Source organism: Mytilus californianus, unplaced genomic scaffold, assembly GCF_021869535.1.
Source record: "Mytilus californianus isolate M0D057914Y unplaced genomic scaffold, xbMytCali1.0.p SCAF_7, whole genome shotgun sequence".
Classification (NCBI taxonomy): domain Eukaryota; kingdom Metazoa; phylum Mollusca; class Bivalvia; order Mytilida; family Mytilidae; genus Mytilus; species Mytilus californianus.
In genome coordinates, this window is record NW_026262723.1 from 80,478,630 (window position 1) to 80,505,768 (window position 27,139).

Sequence of the window (27,139 nt, forward strand, 5' to 3'; positions counted from 1 at the left end):
GATGTCAGAATATCGTAAGTAACGATGACCATGCTTGAAAGTCACATGTCAAGCTCTTACTGCCGTGTCCTGAATTTAGATAAGAAAAGCGAAAATTCACATTCGCGAGCGAAATTAATATTTATGCATTTACATCCTTTTTTTGCGCAAGAAATAGTAAAAAGAAAGCATACGCACTGATATTCTGGATAAGAATACGCATTTGCGTCTTCACATAAATAAATCTAATAGTTGAATTCGGATGTCAAACTACCTACCTCAAGTGTTTTGACTCCGGATTCATTGCCATTTAATCTGGAATTTGTGTGAACGCAAACCGATAGTGTGCGTGTGAACAGGGTGATATATAATGTGAATGTACCAAGACGTGTAGAATAGCTGGTCAACACAATGAATACAATTTTCAAAATCGTACCATAGTGCAAACAAACAAAAAAGAATTGAAATTTTATAATTAACAGACGTTCCTGTTAATGATTTTTTTCCGAAAATTTAGAATATAATATCAATAAACACAAAAGTCAAATATTTACGGATGGACATTTTATTTATCAAAGCAATCTCTTCTAGTAATAAAATTTTGTTATGGTTATTGTAAAATATCTATTACGTTTTTTGTGAGATGCAAGGATTTAAAATCTTTGTGAATTGAAACCATGCAAGTATTTTTTTCAATCACGACCGTTTACAATCGAGATATTTAGCTAAGTTGGGTACGCATCCCTGCTCATTGTTGCTCATACGTTGTATATAATTTTCATAAATGTAATGACTGTTCAAACCCGTGAGACATAATGCACGTCTATATGACAATTTTAATTATACATGTTATATTCAATCTGTTAAGAATAAATTCAGTCTCAGTTTAAACTTAATAATGAATATTCTCTTGGTCTGGTAGTATTTATTAATGAAATTAGATATTTTTGACAGAAACATCCTTTTGTTAAATTATCTTTCTGCTTTACGACCACTGTGTTTCCGACCTAAGATAAATATTTATAACAGAAATATCGTTTTATTAATTTTCTTCATGCTTTCCGACATTTTCCCATGCTATGATTGAAATACAAAATATCAAATGATAAACGTTCAGAAATAATCAGTTTTTTCTGGGACATTGTATATCAATAAACTATTCCCAGGTTTATTCTGGACCCCCTTTTTTCTAAATAGTTCTTTTGTATTTTAATATATTTTTTTTGTAGATTTTGTAATATTCACTTATTTAATGTGTTCTTGCTCTTATCCATAAGATATTATAATAAAATTAGTTCAATTATGTTCCACAGAGGGTAAAAATATATATTTTGACTACTGTTATGTATTATCGTATAGATGAAAGCAAGAATTCATTAAATACATGTAAATAATTTTTAGTTTAAACAATATTTATTCAGATAAATCATCACATGACGATATTCAATTGAAATAAGTATTTAGGATTCAGAAACAAGCAAAGGAGTAGGCCCGGTAAGACCGGTAAGATCGGTAAGATCCCTCTTTTGCCCCAAAATATAACATTTTTACAAATTTGTTAAAATGTAAACTTTTAGCTATTTATTGGAAAGTAGAATACTTCTGTTCCATAAATATGGGCTGTTTTTGACAATAAAATGCACATGCGTCAGGTAATAGCATCATAAATCCATGCAATATTACTGAAATCTTCACAATTTTAGCATTTGTGCTCATTTTAAGACGGTTTTTGTCTAAAATGGAAGTGGCCGCATTTGTGTTCAGTCTTAATATTTTTAAATATATGTTGTATTTGATGATAATACATAACATATATGAAGGTTGAGACTGAACACGAATGCGGCCACTTACATTTTAGACAAAAAATCTCTTAAAAGTTACGTTTTTATGGCATATTTGATAGATTTTTCATATTTAAGCTTGAATTTGAGCGTCTTTAATGACTAAATCAGTCCAAATCTTTTACATAAACTATTTGAATCGACTGAAGTAGACACCGTTAAGTGTTTAAAAAATGTTAAAAACCTTTCATCATATGTACTTCAAATATTATGCCAAGACTAGCCCTTACCGAACCTTCTCCTTTGCTTTTACAAATCTGTCTCCTTTTACACAAATAATACACTTATTGAACATTACATTAATATAAATACTGGCATGCTCTGTAATAAAGATATAAATATGAAAAATACGATAGAGAAAAAAGTAAAAAAATAAACATGAATTTTTGTATTGTATACGGTACAGTGTGAAATGCTTGGGTTCTTATTGAATAACGAAGCAGTAACATCAAGGGTTAAAACGTTTACTTTTGATAAATTAATGTACTTCTGCGCCAAACTAAATAAGTGACTATTTTGCTCATCTGAGAGTACCGTTGATCCAAAAAGCAAAATTTGTGTGTCAACTTGGACAGGAAGAACTGAAACAGAAGCTAATAGTTCATGTCTTAAATCGGTGTATATGGGGTAAGATAACAGGAAATGAACATTTGTTTCTACATCACCACAACGATAGTTAGGGGAGTCTACTAAATTACGAAGGAATATGTGAGAATTCAATGAACTTGAATCCATTCTTAAACGAGCATGGACATAGTTTTTAATATAAACAGAATATTTACTAAAAATATAGAACGCAAAAAAAAAATATGAAAGAAAGAGGGGTCCATTCCCTAAACGCCTTTTATTTAAATTTATTTTCAAACGATGTGACTATTGCTAAAATTGGTGTTGAAGAAGTGGTTTGTATATTCTCAGAAATGTTATAGAAAAGTTATATTGACACCATGAAAACTTTTAACACGATTAAAAAAAACAGTCGAAAGCAAATTTAAGACAAACGACACTGAACAAAAAAAAACCAAACAAACAAAAAACAAACAAACAAAGACACATAGTGTACAATGTTTTATTCATATTGTACGTATCGGTGTCGAAATTTAATACATTATTATTATATATGAACGCCAAAGTAATTTAATCTGAACATGTCAACAGGTGTCGCAGTTTCAATTAAATCCGAAACATATTGTATTATATGTCTCTGATTGAATCAATAAAATTGTATCGCCTGGAATATTCTGTGAACCTTTGTATATGACATACAGCTGCTGTCTTGTTTGACTTTATTTCATTCTGTCTCTTCTAAAACTGGCTTAAACATGTTTTTTTTTGTCAAACGGGAAAACTAGTTTAAAACCTATTGGTGCCTCTGCTAAGATTCTCTCAGGAGAAGATAACTCTAAAGAAAAGTTTGATCTTCCTGTTGATGTTTCACCTGACCAGCTGACATGTATATTGTAAGGTTGTTCAACGTGTGAATAGATTATTAAATATTCCGTGATATGGTGTTGTGGACACTTTAAAATGCCATAAAATATAGATTATTGCATTCAGCTAAATAAATGACTTTTCGAAGAATGAAAGTAATTTTTAGAAGAACCATTCTAGGCAACATAGCTGCACTTTGTTTTGTTGCGTCTATTGTAGTGCTATACTTGTGTTTATTAAGATACAATACAGCCAATACACATTTTGACATAAGATCTCATGATATAAAGAAGAGGTATATCAGAGGTGAACCACTGCAGATCAAAGTTCCTTGGAAGAAGCTGCTACATTCAAATGTCTACAAAGGAAAAGGGGGTAACTGGTCTAGAAGAACTGGCCCAAACTCACCATTGAGTTTGTTTGTAGTAGAAGAACACCATGAAGGTATATCATTATACCAGTATTGTTAATCTTGACGAGTGTATTATGCTTATTTTAAGAATCCGTATGAAAGGGATTAGTCTATGAATGAAAGAGAAATCTACTACACTGTAACACATGTTAACTAGTTAAACAAAAAGAAAGATAATTATGAACCTTAGTCTGTTGATACTATAAAGATAAAGATGCCATGAAGGGAGGCTTAATGGAAGACTTGCTGAACATCTAGTCGTCTGTATGTGTAGAGTACTAGTACAGCCTAAAAAAATTAACAAAGTTTACACTTTAATTTAAGCTCTACATTGTAAATGTAAAAGGTTGCAGGTAAACCATTGTGAAAAATTTAAAAGACACATGTATAATCAATATCAACATCTACATGTGTATGACTTATCTGTTCCATTTAAGTACATGTAGTAGTGCCCAAGAGTGTTTTAACTCCTAGGTCTACATAGAAAATCAAGTCCAACAGAACTTTGTAATTGGAATCACACAATATAAGTAATGGTACACAAGGTACAGGTTGACCCACTTTGCAGAACCGATATTTGACCTATTAAACTTAATATTAATTTGTTCTTATACTTCATACATGATCATGTATTTATGAAATATTTGCCATTGGATGTTAAACAAATGATGATTAACATGATTGATGATTCATTCAGTCATTTCAGCAATCAAGTTTAATTTACTCCTGATCAAATATTTGATTTCATTACCATGCATTCATTCTCTGACATTTCTAAATAATGATTATAATGCTGATAATTCAAGTTTGTACTACCTATAATATACAAAAGTAGAACTTTCTTTACAAATACCTGTATCACTGCATCTCATAAATTTTTTTGGGGCATCAAAACGGTGTCAAAATTTAGTTGAAAATCATAGGTGTCAATTTTTCAAACCTCAAAAGTGGGAGATGCAAAATGTGTTACAGGGTAACTACACAAATGTACAAATATATTTGAAAATGAATAATCTGACAACCAAAAAGTGTTTTTATAAACATATGATACAGCAAACATTCATGTTGTTGTACAATGTACACTTTTTCATCCTGGGCCAGGACAGGGTCTTTTAAAGCTTACTATACAGTTTGGTTTTTGCTCATTGTTGAAGGCTGTATAGTGTCCTGTAAGTGCATATATCTTTGTCATTTAGTCTTAAATGAAGATTTGTCTCATTGCCAATCACAATGTTCTCCCCAGTGATTTCAAATAGTGAAATACATGTAGCCCCACTGGATTTGAAATACAGGGGTCACCACAGATAAAACAGTCAAGTGTAGAGCTAATGAAATAATTATTTCAACTTGAAAAAAAGACAAAAAAACTAAACTTTACTTATCATGCTTATAACATGTATAATAATAGTAAATACATCTTGTATTTCCAAATTATACTGATTCTTCCAAACTTATTTCATATAATCTAAAATTTGATGTTTAATATGAAACAAGAGTGGTACTGGAATTCTAAGGGTAATGCTAAAAATTCAAGGGTGGAGGAGTTAAATTGTAAATAAATTATATATACCTGATTGACAGAGCATGAGAGGGCAAATTAATCTAGATTGATTGATTGTTGGTTGCTTAATATCTAGTGGCAAATATTTCATTCATGTTCAGGACGAATCTAGAAGAAATAAACCTAACTGTCAAGTTGTCAACTTTTTACTAAAACTTAAAAATATACCTGTATTTTTGTGTCCTCTGCTTTTTATACGACCGCAAAAAAAATTTGAGGTCGTATATTGGTATGACGTTGGCGTCGTCGTCGTCGTCCGGCGTCGTCTGAATACACAATGTTTTCGCACTCTAACTTTAGTTTAAGTGAATGGATCTCTATGAAATTTCACCATAAGGTTCAATACCACAATAGGAAGGTGGGGATTGATTTTGGGGGTTATGGTACCAACAGTTAAGGAATTAGGGGCCAAAAAGGGGCCAAAAATAAGCATTTTTGTAACTTCCAGACATAACTTGTGTGTTAGCATATGGATCTCTTTGACATTGTACCACAAGATTCCATATCACAAAGGGTCAATGCTGGGATTGATTTTGGGGTTAATTGCCTCAAAATTTTAGGAATAAGGGGCCAAAAGGGGGCAAAAAATAAGCATTTTTCTAGTTTCATGACAATAACTTGTGTGTAAGTGTATGGATCTTTCTGAAATTTTACTACAAGGTTCCATTTCACAAAGGGAAAGCTGGAATTGAGTGTTGTGGTAATTGCCCAAAACGTTTAGTAATAAGGGGACTAAAAAGGGGTTTAAAATAAGCATTTTTTAGTTTCTAGACAATAACTTGTGTTCAAGTGTATGGATCTCTCTAAAATTGTATTACAAGGTACCATACCACAAAGGCAAGGCTGTTATTGAGCTTGGTTTGGGGGGAAAGGGGGGTGGGGGTGATGAATCATAAGGGGGGCGGGGGTCAAAAAAGGGGTAATTTTTTTTTTCCTTTTTTTTTTGTTTAAAATTTACATTTTAAGTTAGTTATTTTTTATCACAAAGAGAAAGTAGGAATTGAGTTTTGGGGTTAATTGCTCAAACATTTATGAATAAGGGGCCAAATATTGGTCAAAAATAAGGATTTTTTTAGTTTGCAACAAAAACTTGTGTTCAAGTGTATGGATCTCTGTGAAATTGTATTGCAATGTTCCATACCACAAATTGAAGGTTGTGATTGAGGTGGGGGATGATGAATCAAAAGGGGGTTGAAAAAATGTGTGGGAGGTAGGATTTTTTTTTTTCATTTTTTTTTCTTTAAAATTTTCCATTTAAAGATGGTTGTTTCAGATTTATATATGAAAGAAAATAATAATGATACGGTTATATATCATGAGGAATTGAAATTTAAAATTATTTATATTGGAAATTTAAGTTACATTGGAAAGTAATAATTGGCTTGGGGGGGGTGGGGGGGGGGGGGGTGGGGTGGTTATGGCTCTAATGTTTAAGGAATAAGGGGAAAAAAGGTTAAAAAACAAGGGTTTCCATTTTAATAGACAAATAATTGAGTAAAGAACATTATTTAAAAGCAGTGTAAGGTTGGTAATTCAAACTCATTTAAATATCTCATCTACACTGCTTTTAAATTATGTAAATTGGAAATTTGCCAATAACTTTATTGTTAATAAATGCATTGGAAATTTGCCAACAATTTTAGTGTAATAAACTTCATTGGAAATTTGCCAATATACAATTTTGCTGATGAAGGTTTTTTGTTTACCTTTAGCCTTGACTATGAAGTCATTTTCTATTTTTATAGCCTTATGATGTAGTTGAATTATTTAATACTTTTATGATGTGTTTAAATGGGGTTTTATCATGTTTATGGTTGCAAATTTATTGTTTTAGTATAATAAACTCCATTTAAAATTTGCCAATAAAAAAATTTTTTGTTTATTTTTAGCTATGATTATGATGTCATTTTCTATTTTACTTTTATGGTTGCAAAGAAATTTTTATTTTTAGATATTACTGTTAAATGATGCTGATTAAGGTTTTTGCTATGTTTAGCCATGACTATGATGTCATTTTCTATTTTAATATCTGTTATGATGTATTTAAATGGGCTTTTATGGTTACAAAGGAATTTTATTTTTAGATATTACTTTAAAATGTTGCTGATGCTGATTAAGGATTTTGTTTATTTTTAGCCATGACTATGATGTCATTTTCTATTATAATACCTTTATGATGTAATTTCCATTTTTAGATATTACTGTTAAATGATGCTGATTAAGGGTTTTTAGCTATGTTTAGCCATGACTATGATGTCATTTTCTATTTTAATATCTTTATGATGTATTTAAATGGGCTTTTATGGTTACAAAGGAATTTTATTTTTAGATATTACTTTAAATGTTGCTGATTAAGGATTTTTGTTTATTTTTAGCCATGACTATGATGTCACTTTCTATTTTAATACCTTTATGATGTATTTAAATGGGCTCCCATGTATTTAGATTTTTGATTATTTATACATGTTACCAAATTGGTCCACATTGAACAAAAACGGTCCAAATTTCAACTTTATTACATTACATCAAACATTGAATTCTACATATTCTTTGATATATTGAAATTAACAAACAATTTAGTTTATGGATATTCCACCATAATAGGTAAATTAAATTTTTTCCAGTTCTTACACCACATTCATCCTGTGTCAGAAACCTATGCTGTGTCAAATATTTAATGACAATCCAAAGTCATAGCTGTATCAAGCTTGAATTTTGTGTCCATACTTGCCCCAACTGTTCAGGGTTCGACCTCTGCGGTCGTATCAAGCTGTGCCCCAGCGAAGCATTTTATTCCTTTTTACTATGCTAAAAACTAAGATTTACAGCTTACTATACAATTTGGGTTTTGCTCCTTATTGAAGGTGGTACAGTGTACTGAAGTTTGTATCTTTGTCCTATTATAGTCTTTAATAGATATTTTTCTCATTGCTAATTACAATGTTCTCCCCAGAGTTTGCAGGCTAATTAGAAATATTCAAGTATTTTATAAACAGTTGTATTAAGTATATATATATAAATACATATGTATTCGCTGAACTAGTATACATTATTGTTTAGGGGCTAGCTGAAGTGCGCCTCTGGGTGCAGAATTTTCTTGCTGTGTTTAAGACCCATTGGTGGCCTTGGGCTGTTTTGTGCTCTTTGGTCTGGTTGTTGTCTCTTTGAAACATTCCCTATTTCCATTCTCCATTCTATGTACATGTATAATTGTATGTCATTTTTTCAGTTATACCTTATTGGTTTGATGCTGCTAATGCTAAAGCAATATCTCATCATGGCAATACCTTGGTAAGTACTACTTTAATACAGGGGGTTAATGCTAAATCAATATCTCTTGATGGCAATACTTTGGTAAGTACTACTTTAACATAGGGGGTTGATGTGTAATGCAAATATACTTTGATTTCATTTGCATGTGTCTTAATATGGAGAATATGAATATTGTGTCCATGGGAAATTTCAAAATGCATTAATTACAATGTAGTTCCAATCAACAAACTACACCCCCCACACATGTACTATAACAAGTATAAAGTAAGACTATTTAAATGTGGTTCTGCCTTTATTTCTGGACAGTATTTGAGTGTTGTACATGTTATACATTCAATTTGATGAAGAGAAATTGTGGTTAAATCCTTTTTCTAAAAATAATGAGAATGTCATTTCATTCCTCTACATATGTAATATCCACCACATATACTTAACTGCAAACAGCATGAACAGAATTGTATGATTTGTCTGTAGAATTTTTGTAGAAAAAAAAAGTACAAAAATGAATTCTATGTAGTATTGATAATTTAATAGGTGTCTGATAAAAAGGACTACTAAGAACAAATGATTTGTACTATTTATTCAGAATTATCAAGGTAAAACTTAAAGACTTATCTTTTCTTACAACTAGGGGTATTCAGAAATCATAAGTTTCAAGATATTTTAATCTGATTAAACTACAGACCAGGCTTCACTTAAAAGAATCTGAAAACTCTTTCTACTTTCTGTTTTCAATAGGATGAAATTTCATTGGCTTATGTAATAATAACCAGAACAGAAAGTAGAACCAAGTGCTGTTAGATCCTTGAAGCTTTGGACACAGGATATATGTATTTCCATCAGATACTTATGTATGCAATTCCTCTGAAGTCTGTCATTGTTTGAGGATATTTAGTAGCATTTCACCAATTTTTAATTTCTACATTTTACAGGATTTTTACAGTGTGGTGGTCAGATAACAATATTCTTATATTTTTTGTGTAGATTCATATTGATGGACATGATGATATGGCACCACCTGTACATTTTCCAGACTATCCAACATTTAGTTGGCCCAAAACAAAGCAAGACTTCAAGTTGCTAATGCAAAGAAATGATGTCTTTATAATTGTAAGTTTATTTATGTCTTGGCTAAAAGGCATGTATAGGCATAAAGTTTCACCTTTGTCTATTGATATATATCCATTCATCATGTTCATAGCAACATTTATTTCTATTCAACAACATAAACTAGCTGTGTCACGATAAAAAAAACATTTGAAATTCTGTCGTAACACAGAACCACTGAACCATTAATAAAAAACATCAGTAAGCTTCCACAAAAACCATTTGCACAAAGCTAAGAAAAAAGCTATATTATAAATATATACATAAAAGGCTGTGACACCATGCCTTTGTTAAACATTTAGTTTTACTATTGAATGAACAATTGTGCTTTCAAAAGTTACTGTGGAATTAGGTCAGAATTTTATTATGATTAAACATGCAATCAAGTACTGTAAATTCAGAAATTATTGCGAGGTTTTTATTTATGCGAATAATGCGACTGGTTGAGTATCGCAATAATAAGAACTCCCATTATGATATCTGATGCATATATATGTATGCAGATTCTTCTGAAATCGCAATAATTAATCTCGCATTTGTGTACATTCTGAAAAAAATCTCAATAATAAATGCAGGCAATAATTTCTGAATTTACAGTATAAGATATCAAGATTTCTGTGATATAGAACACAGATTTAGCTTCATTTAAGAATTGAATGCTTCTTTTTGTAAATTTATTGGGGTGTTAAAGTGTTGACCAAAGTACATTTTGTATGAAGCGCTTCTGCGCTTCATTCTAATAAATGTGCGCATGGTCTACGCTTTTACAACCTTATAAAATTATTATGCAAAAAAGCTGTTGACTAGCATGACCTGAAATACTGATTTTATAAAATGTAATTTCTGCTGCAAAAGTAAACAAGCTATGAAAAAAACATCTCATTGGTGCATCATTAGTTTAGCATGATATATATTTATAAATTTTTATATTTTTTATTTTAATCCAATGTAAGAAATAACTAATGTCCTTCCTGACAAATCACTTATAGATTGTGAAAACAGAATAATTAGGCAAACCTTTATTTTTCTTGTAATGACAAACACTGGTGTAATTAATAATACTTTCTGAAATCAATAGTAAGGTTGTACCTTTTCTTGTAATGACAAACACTGGTGTAATTAATAATACTTTCTGAAATCAATCGTAAGGTTGTACCTTTTCTTGTAATGACAAACACTGGTGTAATTAATACTACTTTCTGAAATCAATAGTAAGGTTGTACCTAAGGGCTATTAAAAGTATTATTATAGCATAACATTACTTAAATATATATATAAATATTTATTCATGGCATTACAGCTGTTGAAGAGATTAATAATTGTAATAGTGATTCAACACATGTATTAATATTTTACTTCCATCTGACAATTTTAATATCCATGCTTTGATGATATGGGGGATTAGGTTTTCTAGTCTGTTTGTCTTTTAGTACAATGCATGTCCAAAATCAGGTTAAAGTTTTGTATTAAGGTTGTTTTTATACGACCGTAAAAAAATTTTGTGGTCGTATATTGGTATGACGTTGGCATCGTCGTCTTCGTCCGGTGTCGTCGTCGTCATCCGAAGACACATTAGTTTTCGCACTCTAACTTTAGTATGGATCTCTATGAAATTTAACCATAAGGTTTAATACCACAAAAGGAAAATGGGGATTGATTTTGGGGGTTATGGTACCAACAGTTAAGGAATTAGGGGCCAAAAATAAGCATTTTTGTAACTTCCAGACATAACTTGTGTTTAAGTGTATGGATCTCTCTGACATTGTACCACAAGGTTCCATATCACAAAGGGAATGCTGGGATTGATTTTGGGGGTAATTGCCTCCAAATTTTAGGAATTAGGGGCCAAAAAGGGGCAAAAAATAAGCATTTTTCTAGTTTCATGACAATAACTTGTGTGTAAGTGTATGGATCTCTCTGACATTGTATCACAAGGTTCCATATCACAAAGGGAATGCTGGGATTGATTTTGGGGGTAATTGCCTCCACATTTTAGGAATTAGGGGCCAAAAAGGGGCAAAAAACAAGCATTTTTCTAGTTTCATGACAATAACTTGTGTGTAAGTGTATGGATCTTTATGAAATTGTACTACTAGGTTCCATATCATAAAGGGAAAGCTGAGTTTGAGTTCGGGGGTAATTGCCCAAAAAGTTTAGGAATAAGGGGCCAAAAATAAGCATTTTTCTAGTTTCCAGACAATAACTTGTGTTCAAGTGTATGGATCTCTCTGAAATTGTACTGCAAGGTACCATACCACAAAGGGAAGGCTGGGATTGAGTTTGGGGGTAATTCCCTCAAATTTTTAGGAATTAGGGGCCATAAAAGGGCAAAAAAACAAACATTTTTCTAGTTTCAGGACAATAACTTGTGTGTAAGTGTATGGATCTTTATGAAATTGTACTGCAAGGTTCCATATCACAAAGGGAAAGCTGGGTTTGAGTTTGGGGGTATTTGCCCTAAAGGTTTAGGAATTTGGGGCCAAAAAGGGGCCAAAAACAAGTATTTTTCTAGATTCCAGACAATAACTTGTGTTCAAGTGTATGGATCTCTCTGAAATTGTACTACAAGGTACCATACAACAAAGGGAAGGCTGGGATTGAGTTTGGGGGTGATGAATCATAAGGGGGTTCAAAAAATTGGGGGGGGGGGATTATTTTTTCCTTTTCTTTTCTTTAAAATTTTCCATTTTAAATTAGTTATTTCTGATTTATATATAAAAGGAAATAATAATGATATGGTTTGAATAGGTAAATTAGAAATTTTTAAGTTCTTAGACCACTTTCATTCTGTGTCAGAAACCTATGCTGTGTCAAATATTTAATTACAATCCAAATTCAGTCCTGTATCAAGCTTGCATGTTGTGTCCATACTTGCCCCAACTGTTCAGGGTTCGACCTCTGCGGTCGTATCAAGCTGCACCCCAGCCATGTTCATTATGATTGCAAACTTTTTTTGATACATACCAAATTAGGGTTTTGATCTAGAATTTGTGGGTCACTGGTCATGTAAAACGTTTTGTTTTAGGTAGGCGTAAGTTTTTTTTTTTAAAGTAGTTGAACATGAAGTTGTGGTTATATCAGTTGAAAACTTAGAGCACATGCTTATTATGTTGTGAATCTTTTCTCTTTATTTTTATGTTTTAAAAAATATATGCCAAATTAGGGTTTAGATCTATAAATTGTGGCTCACTGAATTTGGAAATGTGGAAATGTGATAGTGGTAGCTATTGACTTGAATTCTAGTCTTGAGTTATTTATTAGAAATTAATATCCACAAAACCTCTTTCACATTCTAATGCTCTCTAGTATATCATGTATATCAAATATTTAAAAAAATGAAAATCAAATTGAAACTGTCCTTTTTGCAAAATTAATTAATCCAAATTAATTAGCATAACTGTTCATTTCTCTGCATTCCATCACCCTGTTGAGCCCCGTCACCTGAAAAATGTGTTAAACATTTCCCTCTCAAAATTTTGCTACTGAAAATGTCAAGCTCATTCTAGTGTGCCACAAAATGTTAAGTAAATATATAAATATAACTTACTTTTTTTAAGAAGTATTTTTGGTCAATGTATAGTTAGTATTTTCCAAAGATTTATGTATTAAAAAAACATAGCAAAAATTTGCATTGTCTATATTGTCTATAATAGTGTAATTGTATTGAAATTAGTGTAAGGTATAAAAGGAAAAACATCTGATCTGACAAGGATTCTATGCCATAGTTTTAATGTCTCTATTGGTCTGTAACTATGAAATATAGTCGTCAGAAAGGACAATTGAACAACAGCAGATATTAAGAGCATGATGCAACATTATTATATTTTAACTTATCACTAAATGATATTGATAGTACATTGTTTTCACGGCCAGTATATGAATCATCATACTAATCTCGTCCTGAACATGCATAAAATATTTGCCACTGGACGGTAAGCAATTAACAATCAATCTATCATACTAATCATGCTAATAAATCAAGGTATTACTTCTAAATTAATCATGAGATGCATGCATCTAATATATGTATCCAAATTCTAATTACTGTACACACATTTCAGGAAGCCATTATATCTGGACTGATCAAAAGAGTAATTTGGATATGGCCAGAATGGGACAAAAAGAATCATAATTCTTCGTATTCTGTCCAACACAATCAGATTGGAATAGCTAACGTAAAGAGGAGGGATAATACTCAGTATGAGGTTTTCTGTATATGTGAATTTCAACAAAAATCCTCTCTTTACAATTGCTACTACCCAGATTATGAAAGCGATAATGTTACTGCCATTTCAATTCCTAAAAAGAAATGTCGTATACAAAGAACCTATACTGTTGAAGAAATACAAGAAAATGTTGCTGTAAAATATGTGAATAACGCAAAATGGCTTTTAAATAATGAGGAAATTATTCTTGATTTGGATGAGGATTATTATGGATGTGTTTATGCATCTCAGCCTCTTCTTGACTTAGGAGTAAAGGAAGTGGAGCTGAAACACATAAACAATTATTTAGACAAACTAATATGTCCAAAATCTCTTGCTCAAGAACGATATGTAGACAATATATTGACAACAGCTTTAGACTTATTTAGACGATTTTATACTTGTCAAAACCCAAAACAACCAGTTGCAATTAACAAAAATTGTCCGAAGTTATCAAAAATTACGTCTGAAGTTAATGCATATCTACAGAAAATTTTATGGCAAAATAAAAAGATTCATCTCTGCTCAAAGCAACACCATGCTGTTAAATATGCCATCAGTGAAATCATACACTCTTTTCAAAAATTAGGTATAAGGCAATTGAAAGCCATGCAAAGGGTTGGCTTTTGTTTAAATACATCTCCAAAGACTTACAAAGTGACATTTCCCCCACGTTATGGCATATGCATGGGAGCTAATACACCTTCAGATTCGTCAGTTTTAATACATAATCCAACAAGAAAAGAGATAACAGAAAGAACAGCTACATTACAGAATATTTTAAAATCTTTAAAGACAAAATCTGTCAAATTTGTGACTATATGTAGATCATCACGAGATGGATATACTCCTAGACGATTTTTTAAACTCATAGAATCTGATATAATGGCATCACTTAATAAGACATTCAGCAATAACTGTGTAGCTCATTATGATGGAGGACTATTGGGTGGGATAAAGGGATGGATTTCAAGACCAAAAATTGTTATTAAACACTGATTCAGCAAAAGTATTTTTTAGATGATCTGGCATAATATTTGTTACTGTTCTATTTTTAATGATTTTTGTATTAAATACATGTTACAACTTAATTGTTTTATGCTTTGCGATTCAGGCAGCTGTCATATTAATTTTTCTACCAACTCTTCAAAAAGGCATGTTACTCTGTGAGGAAAATCTGGTGAGTACATGGATGAAGAAAATGTAAGATATTCTCTGTCTTAATGACAAGTTGCAGGTTGTCTCAATAATAATATAGAAAACACAAAAAGGAACAGGAGCTTAAGACTGAGCAACATGAAACCCACCAAAAACGGGGGGGAGTGATATCCTGCTCCACATGTGGCACCCATCGTGTTGCTCATGTTAGTACAAACCCAGTGATAAGTCTTACTTGGTTGGTCACATTGGGGGTAATGAGAGCAGGATTGTCGTCATCTGTGTAACAGATATTCTATAATGGTCAACCAACTTGTGATGGTGTCTGTTAAATTTCCATTGGGACTTTAAACTTCACAACTTGGAACTCATGGTTTAATATCTTCCTTGTAAGCAGCAACCCCCATCAAGGAAATCATGATAGAAAATGCAAGCTCTGGAATATTGTACCAACTAAATGATATACGTGTATACTCCATATGCAGGTCCTGTTGGAGTTGCTACATAGAAATGGAAAGTTTACAATAGGGAAGCTGAAATCATCTCTTTTGTCATAAAGTTTTGTTCTCAACCGACCCTCATTGTCAATTTCTACATGTAAGTATAGATATTAGGCAGGCTGTATCTGTTGTATCCTTTATTTCAAGTTTGATGGGATAGATGCATTCGAAAATCACAAAACTTTAAATTATCCAATGAAAGAAGCTCCTGTATGAACTTTGCCTCATATGAATACAGGAACAAGTCTGCAAGAAGAGGAGCACTGTTGGCATTACCGAGTACACAATACATTTTTTACTTCATCTGTACATCTCACAATGATTCTTTAGAAAAAAAAGGTGACCTAATACTTACAGTAGTTTACTGTTAGAAATTGACCATATCAGAAATAGGGAACATATATCAAAGAAAACCAATAAAAGCATGGAAGTACAAAGCACTTGTCAGTGGACATGACCTAATGGTAGGAATTTCACAATTGTAGTAGAAAACCAAACTTTATACTGGATTCTTGGTGAAAAGGGGTTATGAAAATTAAAGATGTGTAAATATACACTTTTTATCTCTCTTCAATGGATAGTTGTAAAATTGACAATCGTACTAGATTGCTTATGTCAGGTCAGATCACCAAAGGAAGAAAAATTGGAGTTTACTTGGCATCAAAATGTGCATGTTTTTTAACTTCAAAATCTACTTGTATTTCGAAAAAGGCTTGGCCTATTACCATAAGTAGAAGGATCTAAATTGGCCTATTATTTGTCATGTGACCCGTAGTTCAAGGTTTTAAATCCAGCTTAATATATCAGTCACTGTGCATAATATGATAATATAAACCAGGGTATGAATGCATTCTGGAGTGTACTTGTGCATACAGTATATCACAGGGTTATATTTTCCCTTTCATTGACCTTTGTTACATTTGATCCGACATGTAAACTTGAGTATGATTCCTAAAGCATTAATTAGGCCAAAGTTGCCTACATTTTCTGCCTTATGATTTTTGGTTAAGTCTGAATATGGCAACATACAATGTCATGGGATTTTAATTGATGTTCCTGGAAAGTTAAGACAAAAAGGAGGGTGTGAATGGGGTTTTACAGAATAGAGAATAATGGGCAAAAAATATAAATAGAGAAAATTGACCAATAAATAAGGAATAGAGAAAAATGAGGTGCTAAAATATCCAGAATAGAGAATAATGGGCAAAAAATATAAAGAATAGAGAAAAATGGACCAAAAAATAAGGAATAGAGAAAAATGAGGTGCTAAAATATCAAGAATAGAGAATAATGGGCAAAAAGTATAAAGGATAGAGAAGAATGGCCTAAAAAATTAAAGAATACAGAAATTAAGAACCTCCCCAATCCAGACCCTCAAAAAGCAATCAAAAGTAGGTCACCTTGAACTTCATTTTACCAGTCCATCAAAGTGCATATATCTTTCAATAAGCATAATATCCCCATGGGTGCATCCAGAAGTGTATGTCACTTTACAAACAAAAACTTTATTGACTTGGAAAAGTTTTATGTCTAATTTTTTATTTCAGTCATTATACACATAAACGCTTAAACTAGTGTGAGATTAAATCATGCAGTGAAGTTCAGCAGCCAGACAACAGTATTTAAGTATGACCTACTTTTAAGCTTCATTGACTATTTGAGTCCATATCTCTGTCACTATATAGGATAATGTAAACTAGTGTACGAAATACATGTACTACACATCATCTTGTCAAGTAGGTCAGCATTCAGACAAGAGTAGATAAGGGAGCTACCATTTGATTTTTAGGGGGGGTTGGGGTTTAGGGGTTAGGATGAAATTTGAAAAAAATAGGCAGGACAGGAATTTTGAGTAAAAAAAAAGGCAGGATGAGACACTTTGCAAAAAAAAAGGCAGGATGACAATTTATGTAAAAAAAAGTCAGGATAAAACTAAAAAAAAAGAAGGCAGGACCGAATAGAGTGAAAAATAAAAAAGGCAGGACAGAGATTACAACTAAAAAAAAAGGCAGGACAAAATTTTTCATCCTAGCCCCCCCCCCCCCCCCCCCCCCCCCCATAAAAATCAAATTGCAGCTCCCTAACTGTTACATGTAAGACAAATTCACACTTTTTTAATTTTCGATTGTTTGACACTGAATCATTTAAACATAGTGTAAGGTGATCTTCATATTTACAACTACTTTAAATTTTTGCAAGGACCGTTACATTTAAATCAAGTGTTTTGTAACGTATTGGCCTAGATTTACGAGGGGCGTAAAGGGGGGGGGTATCTGCACGGAAGAACGCGAAATAAAATTGCCATTTCACGATGAACGAACAATTAAAAATTTCTTGCACGTTGATCATTTTACCGATTTCACGAAACACGGTGAATAACGAACCCTTTTCACGGCTGCACGTGAAATAAAAATGGCAAAACACGTTGCACGAAAATAACCCTTTACCACCCTCATTTACGGTAAAGCTTTAAAATAAGACGAGGACGCAAAATATTCATATATGCCAAGAAAATAGTGCTTAAAATATTCATATCTTCATTTGTAACCAGGTACAAATGGGTACAAATGGTACATACTTAATATTTCCCTCTCTTGTATTTATATTTTGGTACAAATTGGTACAAGTGATACATGATTGTGAGAAATAGATATACATGATATAGTTTGTAACAAACTAGTAAAGGCCAGATTCTATAAAAACATATGCATATAAGTATGTCTAATTATATGTTTTAAAATAGACACCTTTGCCTATTTTACCTGTTACAATATGATTCAGGACAGTTATCTAACATCTCTTCTTATCATGTATCATTTGACATTGTTTTAATTATCACATTTTGCATGAAGATTTCATTACCTTTAATCATAGGTGTGATATTTCTTTGATCAATTCACACATGCTAATTGCTTGATGCCCCGGTGATATTTGAGGTAACATGATGCTATAGCTGGACAGGTACATCATTACTTGATTTTCTTAATTGTGAACAGATCAACATAATATTGTCCTTATTTGATATTACAGCAGAATTCATTGAGTGTGTAGGTAAAGGTAATATCTTTGGTTAGCTTGCTTGCTAGCTGAACCGTGAAGTCATTATTACGTTAGGTAAACTACCCTCCTTTAAGAGTAGACTAGTCCGACAGATAACCAAACTAACTGTCTGTAGGACTAGACTACTCCGAAAGGAGGGTAGTATACCTAACCTAATAATGACTTCACGGTTCAGCTAACAAGCAAGCTAACCAAAGATTCTAACCTTACCTACACACTCAATGAATTCTGCTGTAAAACATTAATTACTGTTAATAATGTATGTACATTTTTTGTAAGTAAGGTTAAAAATATATTGGATGAATATGGTTTTTCAAATATTTGGATTACTCAATGTTTTGGTAACGATATATAGTTAAAAAATGCACTAAAGTTGCGATTACAAGACCAATTCAAACAGTTGTGGAATACACAATTACAAGAGTCTGCAAAAGCAGTTAATTACAGAATTTTTAAGTTAGAAATAAATTTTGAAAAATATTTTGATATCTTGGATCTGCACGAAAGTATTATTTTATTTATATATAGAACCACAAACCACAGACTCCCAATAGAGACAGGGAGGTGGAATAATATTAATAGGAATGATAGAAAATGTCATCTTTGTAATATTGGTAGCATTGGAGACGAATTTCATTATCTGCTAGAATGTCCATTTTTTAACGACAGTAGAAAATTATATACCTTGAAAAATTCTATTTGGCTCGTGTTCACTAAAGTTTAGAAAATTGATGAGCAAATTAAACAAAAAGTCAGAGCTAAAAAGATTATGCAAGTTCATAAAGTGTGTTAATAAACATGTGGGTCATCCTGGCTAAAACGTATATTATTTTTAAACCACTGTATTGTATATAAATGTTTTGTAAATAGATGCATATTCATGTACATATTTTGCACTCTCTCTGTACCTATGTATCTGCAATGGTTATGAGAATAAAGATATAGTATAGATATGTGTTTTCGTGACTTTGCATCTTAGAAGAGCATACTAAAGAAGAGTAACAGTTTGAAACAGCGTCAACCTAACAAGGTAAGTTTTATTCTTTTGAAACTTTTTTATTACAAGATAAAAAATAGTAATAAATTGGATATAAAATTTCTAACATCACAACATAGAATGAACTTTTTTATTTCTAAACTTTTTTATTACAACATGTTATAATAATTATATATAAATAGAAATAAATTGAAGATAGAATTTTAAACATCACAACATTGAAGAACTTTTATATTTCTTGCCATATCTATATTGAAATAACATTTTACTGGTTACAAATAGCAATATCTAATCAAAGTACTGAAGTACTGAACATCGGATGACCGCAAGTTCTTGTGGATGGTCAAAAGCACTTGTCACAGTAAAAAATCACATCTTTATACCTGAAACTGAGGTTAATGTACAGAGATATATTTTTTTCTGAGACAAGTTCGTGCATGGATGATGAATAAATGACAGGAAATTTAACCTCACCGTAATAACTATTATATTGTTATAACAGTTACATATATATATAATTTTCATCCATTTGTATATCATTCTATTCTACTATTCTAATAATAGTGCAGTGCAAGTGCATGGTGGACACTCTTCTGTAAAATTTCGATTTTTCTAAAAGATTGGATATGAGTAGGCATTCATATTGTCCCGCAAAAACAATTACAGAGTTACCGGTCCTTGCCGGGATTGTCGCAAAACGTTCTTGAGATATTCTTCCGCATGCTTTAACACAATTTTTCGGTACGTGTGCATAGATATTATCAATGATTTTTTACTTATATATATATATCTTACGACAAAAAACATTTTCATATTATTAATTTATGTTCTAAACAAAAATATTTTTATCAGTATTCATTGAAGAGATGTATTTATAACAAACGATAAGAAATTTTAGTTTGCACTCGTTAATATTCGCGTATTTATCATGTTTATAGATCGGTTACAAACCCAAAACGAAAGTAACGTAATGGAAATCTAGGCGATAGCAATACATCGGAATGCCCTCACGGTCATCGCGATGTAAAAATGATTGAACTTATTTCTTGCCATATCTAAAAATATTAAACACAATTGCAAATTAACCAGGAAACCTTGTGAATTGTTTTTCATTAGCTATTAATAGGCAGTTAAGCTGCCTTAGGCTAGCACCCTAGATTTGTTTTTTACTCGACGAATTCTGATATAGGTGCCATTATTGTTATCTAACAGGCTTATATGTTTTTTTATAACTAATTGGACATTTTTTTCATACTTTTTATTCTGCAATACAAAAAATATGGACAAAATAACCATAAATGATCGTCGAACGACGTATAATAATTGACGTTGCACATAGGAAATAGTGCTCAATAGAAATCCGTACATTGTTTAGTATCCCTTGTGCTTTTGGTTATTAAAGATGTCAAAGATGAATTGTATTAAATATTTGATCGCCGAAAATTGCTAAATACAAGTCGTTTACATTTGCCAAATGCAATATGCGCAGGATGCCAGGAATATTGTTTGTCGTGAATTTTGACCTAGAAGAGAAACGTGAATATCAAGGATTTATAACAAACCTCCTCGTAAATTTGGAGGATTCTGCTGATATAAAGGTAAATATTATTAATCATTATATTCATTGTTTGTTTGGTTAGTGATGAATGTGGTTATTTAATTGATCTTGATTAAATGACTTTGTGATTTTTAGGGGTTACCCGGCAAATACATTTGTTTCTGTCAATGAGGGGTTTACTATCCACACTCGTACGAATAGTTAACCCCCATTGACAGAAACAAGTGCCTGTGGGCAAATAGTACAAACCCTTGTGGTCCAAGACTGATCAACGCACTGTCTATGATATTTTTACTTGGAACTACCGGTTATTATTTTCAAAACTTGGTATGTGGTAGCACAGACGTTCTATCAATTATAATAAAATATGGGCAATTGGAAGAAAATAGTGTCAATGTATTATACATGATGATTATGTATGGAGTAACATCATGGACTGGGGACCCCCGGGTGCTCGGGGAGGGGGGGCATTTCAATCTTTCTTTGGTAGGGGTGAGCAGCTGAGACATCAAGTACTCCACCCGTTTCATATATTTTGTTTATCAAAAATATATACCCTGTCTATATCAATTAACATGATTAACAAAAAACAGATCTATAGATATATTTCCCTATAGTCAGATAGTAGCACCCCAGAGAGTAACACTTTAAGTTTTATATAAATGAAAAACTGATAAAAAGTTAAATTGCCATTCCCTCTTAAAGGACGCTGACACTATGGAATTTCTTTTAATAATTATCATGTTTCATGAATACAAACCTCAATGTTAATTAGGTGCAAATGTCAAAATAATCGGATTTATAGCATCCATAACTAGCATCAGTGGAAATACCACATTGGAAGATAAATAGAGATTAATTGGTTTGACAAATAACTGATGCATTTACGACTGTGGTATTACCCCATCAAAAATAAATACTGACATCTGATTAGTTTCAGATACTTATGATATAATCAACCAAGTGATAATATCAACCTAATGATATATGTAATCTGAATTTCTCACCCTTTTCATATATCATGGAGCATGAAATAGTGACCTATTCCAGCGGCTCATCCCTTCCACTCTTTACATAGTAAGTGGTCCCCCCCCCGCCTCGGTTGTCATTTTCATTAAGCAAGCTGCAAAGGCAGGTCAACCAGTCTTTGACTTTGATCCCTTTAAATTATAGGGGGCCTTTATAATAATAGTAAACCCTTGTCTGATTTGTGTCTTGCACATATCTTTTGTACTGTATAACTATTGACTCTGTGTTATCCCTAGACCCTTTCAGCACAGTGGGCAGGTGGTCCTACCAGGCTTGACATGATCCAATATTTTATGCTTGTGGTGCTATAATTTCCAATCAAAAATTGGTATACCATTGAGTAAAATTTTATTTGACTTGTCAAATGTCCTTATGGTACAATGAATAAAATTCCAGTTAAAACTAATTTTAACTTAACCAGCACAATAAGTGTGATTAGGTTACTAAGGTAAATTTATTGGGATGAGTCTCGTATATATATATATATATCAAAGACCAGATACTTTGACCTTGACCCTATCATGGGCTATGATAGTTATTTGTGTTTGGGGCATAACTGTTCTCTTGAGAACTTGGCTGATGGTTAACAGAACTTTAAGTCAAAACTGATTTAATGTGCAAATGCATTTTGGGAAAGTGATGTCAACCATGTCAATTAGATGGAAATACTGGAAATTTAAAAGTTTATGTGATCTTTTTATTTATTAGTAAAAGGCAACAGGACATGCATACAACGTAGCAAATATAAAATTTATACATTTTAAATTTCTGTTATTTTTTAATTTTAGATAAAATCACATTTATTAACAGATTAAAACTCATATTTGAGACTGTCATCAAAGATTTGCAATATTTAATCATAAATGCATGCATTAATTTTGGACAATATATTTCTGTAGACCTATCACAAACCATGTGTGAACCTAATACAGACATGACCGAAGCAAATGCAATGATTTAAAAAAAAAACATAACTGAAAGCCAAATATCTCAAAAGGTTGTTGTCTCAATACTTAATTCCAAAGCAGCAACTAAAATGCATGCACAGGGGTATCATGGGTAATTTAGTCACACTATCCAGTCAGACAGCTCTAGTTATTAATGTAAGCATTAATTATCACAGCATCAATGAACATGGACAAAAACTAATGCATAATAAACATATGACATGAAGCTTTTTTTGCTACATTGTATTTGTCAAAATAAGCAATATACCTATTTTTATTTGTTTTTATTTCAGCCTGATTCCAATCTTTGGCTAATACTAGAAGAGGCAAGGCATACATGTACAATACATGACTCTCTCTAGCAGCTGGATTGACTATTCACCACAATAATTCCATAACAGCATTACAGCAATGAAACTCTACACTACTATGATGTTATGAAGATATTTACATGTACCGGTATATCTACAGATATGATCAACTTTGAAGATTATTTATGCCAGGTCATGTCGACTAGTCAGACAAATTTTGGTTCAGGTTTCTGACAGGAATTATTATAAACTTGCCAGCAGTTACAACACATGAATATTATTTGTTATTAAGTTTGCCCATCGATCTAGCAATTTTTAGAGACTTTCAGAACTATGATATGTCAGAATCTGTGTAACTGTTACTACAAAAGGAGATATATTATTGCACACTGTGAAGTATACCTAGTTATCAGAAACTTTTTGCATGAAGTTATATAAAGATAGTTGGAATTCATGATATTGATCATGTTGATGCATTGTGCAGAAACATGAAATATTTTAGTTTGTATTCTTGACAATCTAAGAGCAAGGTTAAATTGGAGAATTATTTATTACCATAATTACGCAGCACTATTTCGATTATGGATTCTTTTCAATTTTATTAATATTTACTGAATGCATATTTGTTACTTGTTTAAATACAAATGTATATCTAAGAAATGAAGAAAATAAAAATATTAAAAAAAGATGGACAAAATATTTGTATTATTTAAATTTGTTGCAATTTTTGTCTCGCCTTGACAGAGTCAAAAAGAGAGACATAGGCATGCTGTTTTCGCGGCATCAACAATGTATTAGTTTGTGATTTTGTGATTAGGTCTAGTTTATGGTAGGTCATTGATATTTGGTAAGCAGTTGTGTTAGCAGAGGCACATCTCATTACCATGGTGATTATTTGGCCCCACTCCTCTTAGTCATGGTCTATTGACTTTGAAACTTTGCATAGTTTACATGTATAAGTTTGTGATTAGGTCAGTTTAGGGGGAACCATACGGCCACTCTAGGTAGGTCAATGATATTTGATATGCAGTTGTATAAACTTTGTCATGTCTAATTTCCATTGAGATTATTTGGCCCCACCCCCTCAATCATGCTCTTTTGACTTGGAAACTTAAGTACTTTGAAATTTCATTTATTAGTTTTTGATTAGGTTAGTATTAGGGAAACCAATAGTGGTAGGTCAATGATAATTGGCATGCAGTTGTGGAAGCATTATTACATCTCATTTCCATAGAGAATATTTGGTCCTTACCCCTGAGTCATGCTCTATTGACTTTGAAACTTTTACTTAGTTTACATGTATTAGTTTGTGATTATGTCAGTTTAAGATGAACCAGTAATCTTAAGTCAAAGATATTTGGTATGCGAACATATTGGTATTTAAAAGTTTCATTTCCATGGAGATTATTTAACCCCACCCCCTCATTATGGTTCATTGACTTTGAAACTTTTACATAGTTTACAAGTGAATTTGTGTTAAGGTTTGTTTAAAGGGAACGACTTATGAAAAGTCAATGGTGTTTGGTAAGCAGTTGTATTAGCATTGGCACATCTCATTTCCATGGAGATTGTTCAGCCCTGTATCATCAGTCATGGTTCATTGTCTTTGAATATCACTAACATGTTAAAGTATTTCTATTTAATTTCAACATTTGCATTATCAAAATAACAAATAGATAAGACATGTCTCTGTGTTAACAGCTTATTATAGATTAGACAATTATTATAATAAAATGCTCCACTGTGCGCAGCTTGATACGACTGCAGAGGTCAAACACTGAACAGTTGGGGCAAGACTTAGTATGGACACAACATTCAAGCTTGATACAGCACTGAATTTGGATTGTGATTAAATATTTGACACAGCACAGGTTTCTGACACAGAATGAATGTGGTCTAAGAACTTAAAAATTTTAATTTTACCTATTCAAACCATATCATTATTATTTGCTTTTATATATAAATCAGAAATAACCAATTTAAAATGGAAAATTTTAAAGAAAAAAAAATCCCCCCCAAATTTTTTGAACCCCCTTATGATTTATCACCCCCAGACTCAATCCCAGCCTTCCCTTTGTGGTATGGTACCTGCAGTACAATTTCAGAGAGATCCATACACTTGAACACAAGTTATTGTCTGGAAACTAGAAAAATGCTTGTTTTTTGGCCCCAAATTCCTAAACGTTTAGGGCAATTACCGCCAAACTCAAACCCAGTTTTCCCTTCGTGATATGGAACCTTGTAGTACAATTTCATAAAGATCCATACACTTACACACAAGTTATTGTCCTGAAACTAGAAAAATGCTTGTTTTCTGCCCCTAATTCCTAAAACTTTGAAGCAATTACCCCCAAAATCAATCCCAGCCTTCTCTTTGTGGTATGGTATCTTGCAGTACAATTTCAGAGAGATCCATACACTTGAACACAAGTTATTGTCTGGAAACTAGAAAAATGCTTATTTTTGGCCCCTTATTCCTTAACGTTTTGGGCAATTACTCCCAAACTCAATTCCAGCTTTCCCTTTGTGATATGGAACCTTGTAGTACAATTTCAGAAAGATCCATACACTTACACACAAGTTATTGTCATGAAACTAGAAAAATGCTTGTTTTTTGCCCCTTTTTTGGCTCCTAATTCTTAATATTTTGAGGCAATTACCCCCAAAATCAATCCCAGCATTCCCTGTGTGATATGGAACCTTGTGGTACAATGTCAGAGAGATCCATACACTAACACACAAGTTATGTCTGGAAGTTACAAAAATGCTTATTTTTGGCCTCTTTTTTGGCCCCTAATTCCTTAACTGTTGGTACCATAACCCCCAAAATCAATCCCAACCTTCCTTTTGTGGTATTGAACCTTATGGTAAAATTTCATAGAGATCCATTCACTTAAACTAAAGTTAGAGTGCGAAAACCAATGTGTCTTGCGGTCGTATAAAAATAAGATGTGGTATGATTGCCAATGAGATCACCAAAATTCAAGTGAATGTAAGCAATTATAGGCAACCATACAGCCTTCAAAAATATATGTTGCATCATTGCTAGGCCATTATAACAACATCAGCATTTAGTGTAATATAATCTACAAGAAAATTACACCACTTCAGATAGTTTCAGGTATGATTTAATAATTGTGTATTGTGGCACCAGCTGATCCAACTCAAACTGCTAATATGGCATATTAAAACTCTAGTTCATAGTGGAATTAAACCATACACCACTGTTGACACCATTATTCTGATAAGAATATTCCTCCACAAGTTGAATTCAATCCTCAGTGTATGGAGAAGTTTACAGAAGTTAATTACTATAGATCTGGTATGATGATCATACAGCCTGCAACAATGAGCAAAACCTATACTGCATAGTAAGCTATAAACAACCCCGAAATGACAAATGTAAAACAGTAAAACTAGCAGCCTGATTTATTTACAAAATAATTATGGAAAATAAATATGATATACAGCAACAATCAACAATCACCAAATTACTGGGTCCTCACTATGGACAGGTACATACAGAATGTGGTGGGTTAAACATGTTAGCTGGCACAAAACTCTCCCCTAACATGGGACAGTGTATGTGCATAATCTCAGACATTGAATCTTTAAAAAATAAATTGAAAATAAATTTTGAAAATAGTAGGATTGGATAGCGGAAACATTACGGTACAAACATTATTTGATACTTGAGAAATAGCTGAGATAAATAATTACACCAATTCTTCCACAATATTCATCTTAACTTCTGCCATGTTTGCCTTGGT

General features: G+C 32.2%; 1 protein-coding gene across 1 annotated transcript; it reads left to right on the forward strand.

The window, feature by feature from the left end:
* Positions 1-3,101: 3,101 nt before the first annotated feature.
* LOC127709843 (UPF0489 protein C5orf22 homolog) lies at positions 3,102-14,900 on the forward strand. Its single transcript, XM_052215512.1, has 4 exons — positions 3,102-3,695; positions 8,454-8,515; positions 9,482-9,607; positions 13,666-14,900. Exons 1-4 carry the CDS (start codon positions 3,386-3,388, stop codon positions 14,806-14,808), a joined length of 1,641 nt encoding a protein of 546 aa, XP_052071472.1. The 5' UTR covers positions 3,102-3,385; the 3' UTR covers positions 14,809-14,900.
* Positions 14,901-27,139: the final 12,239 nt, after the last annotated feature.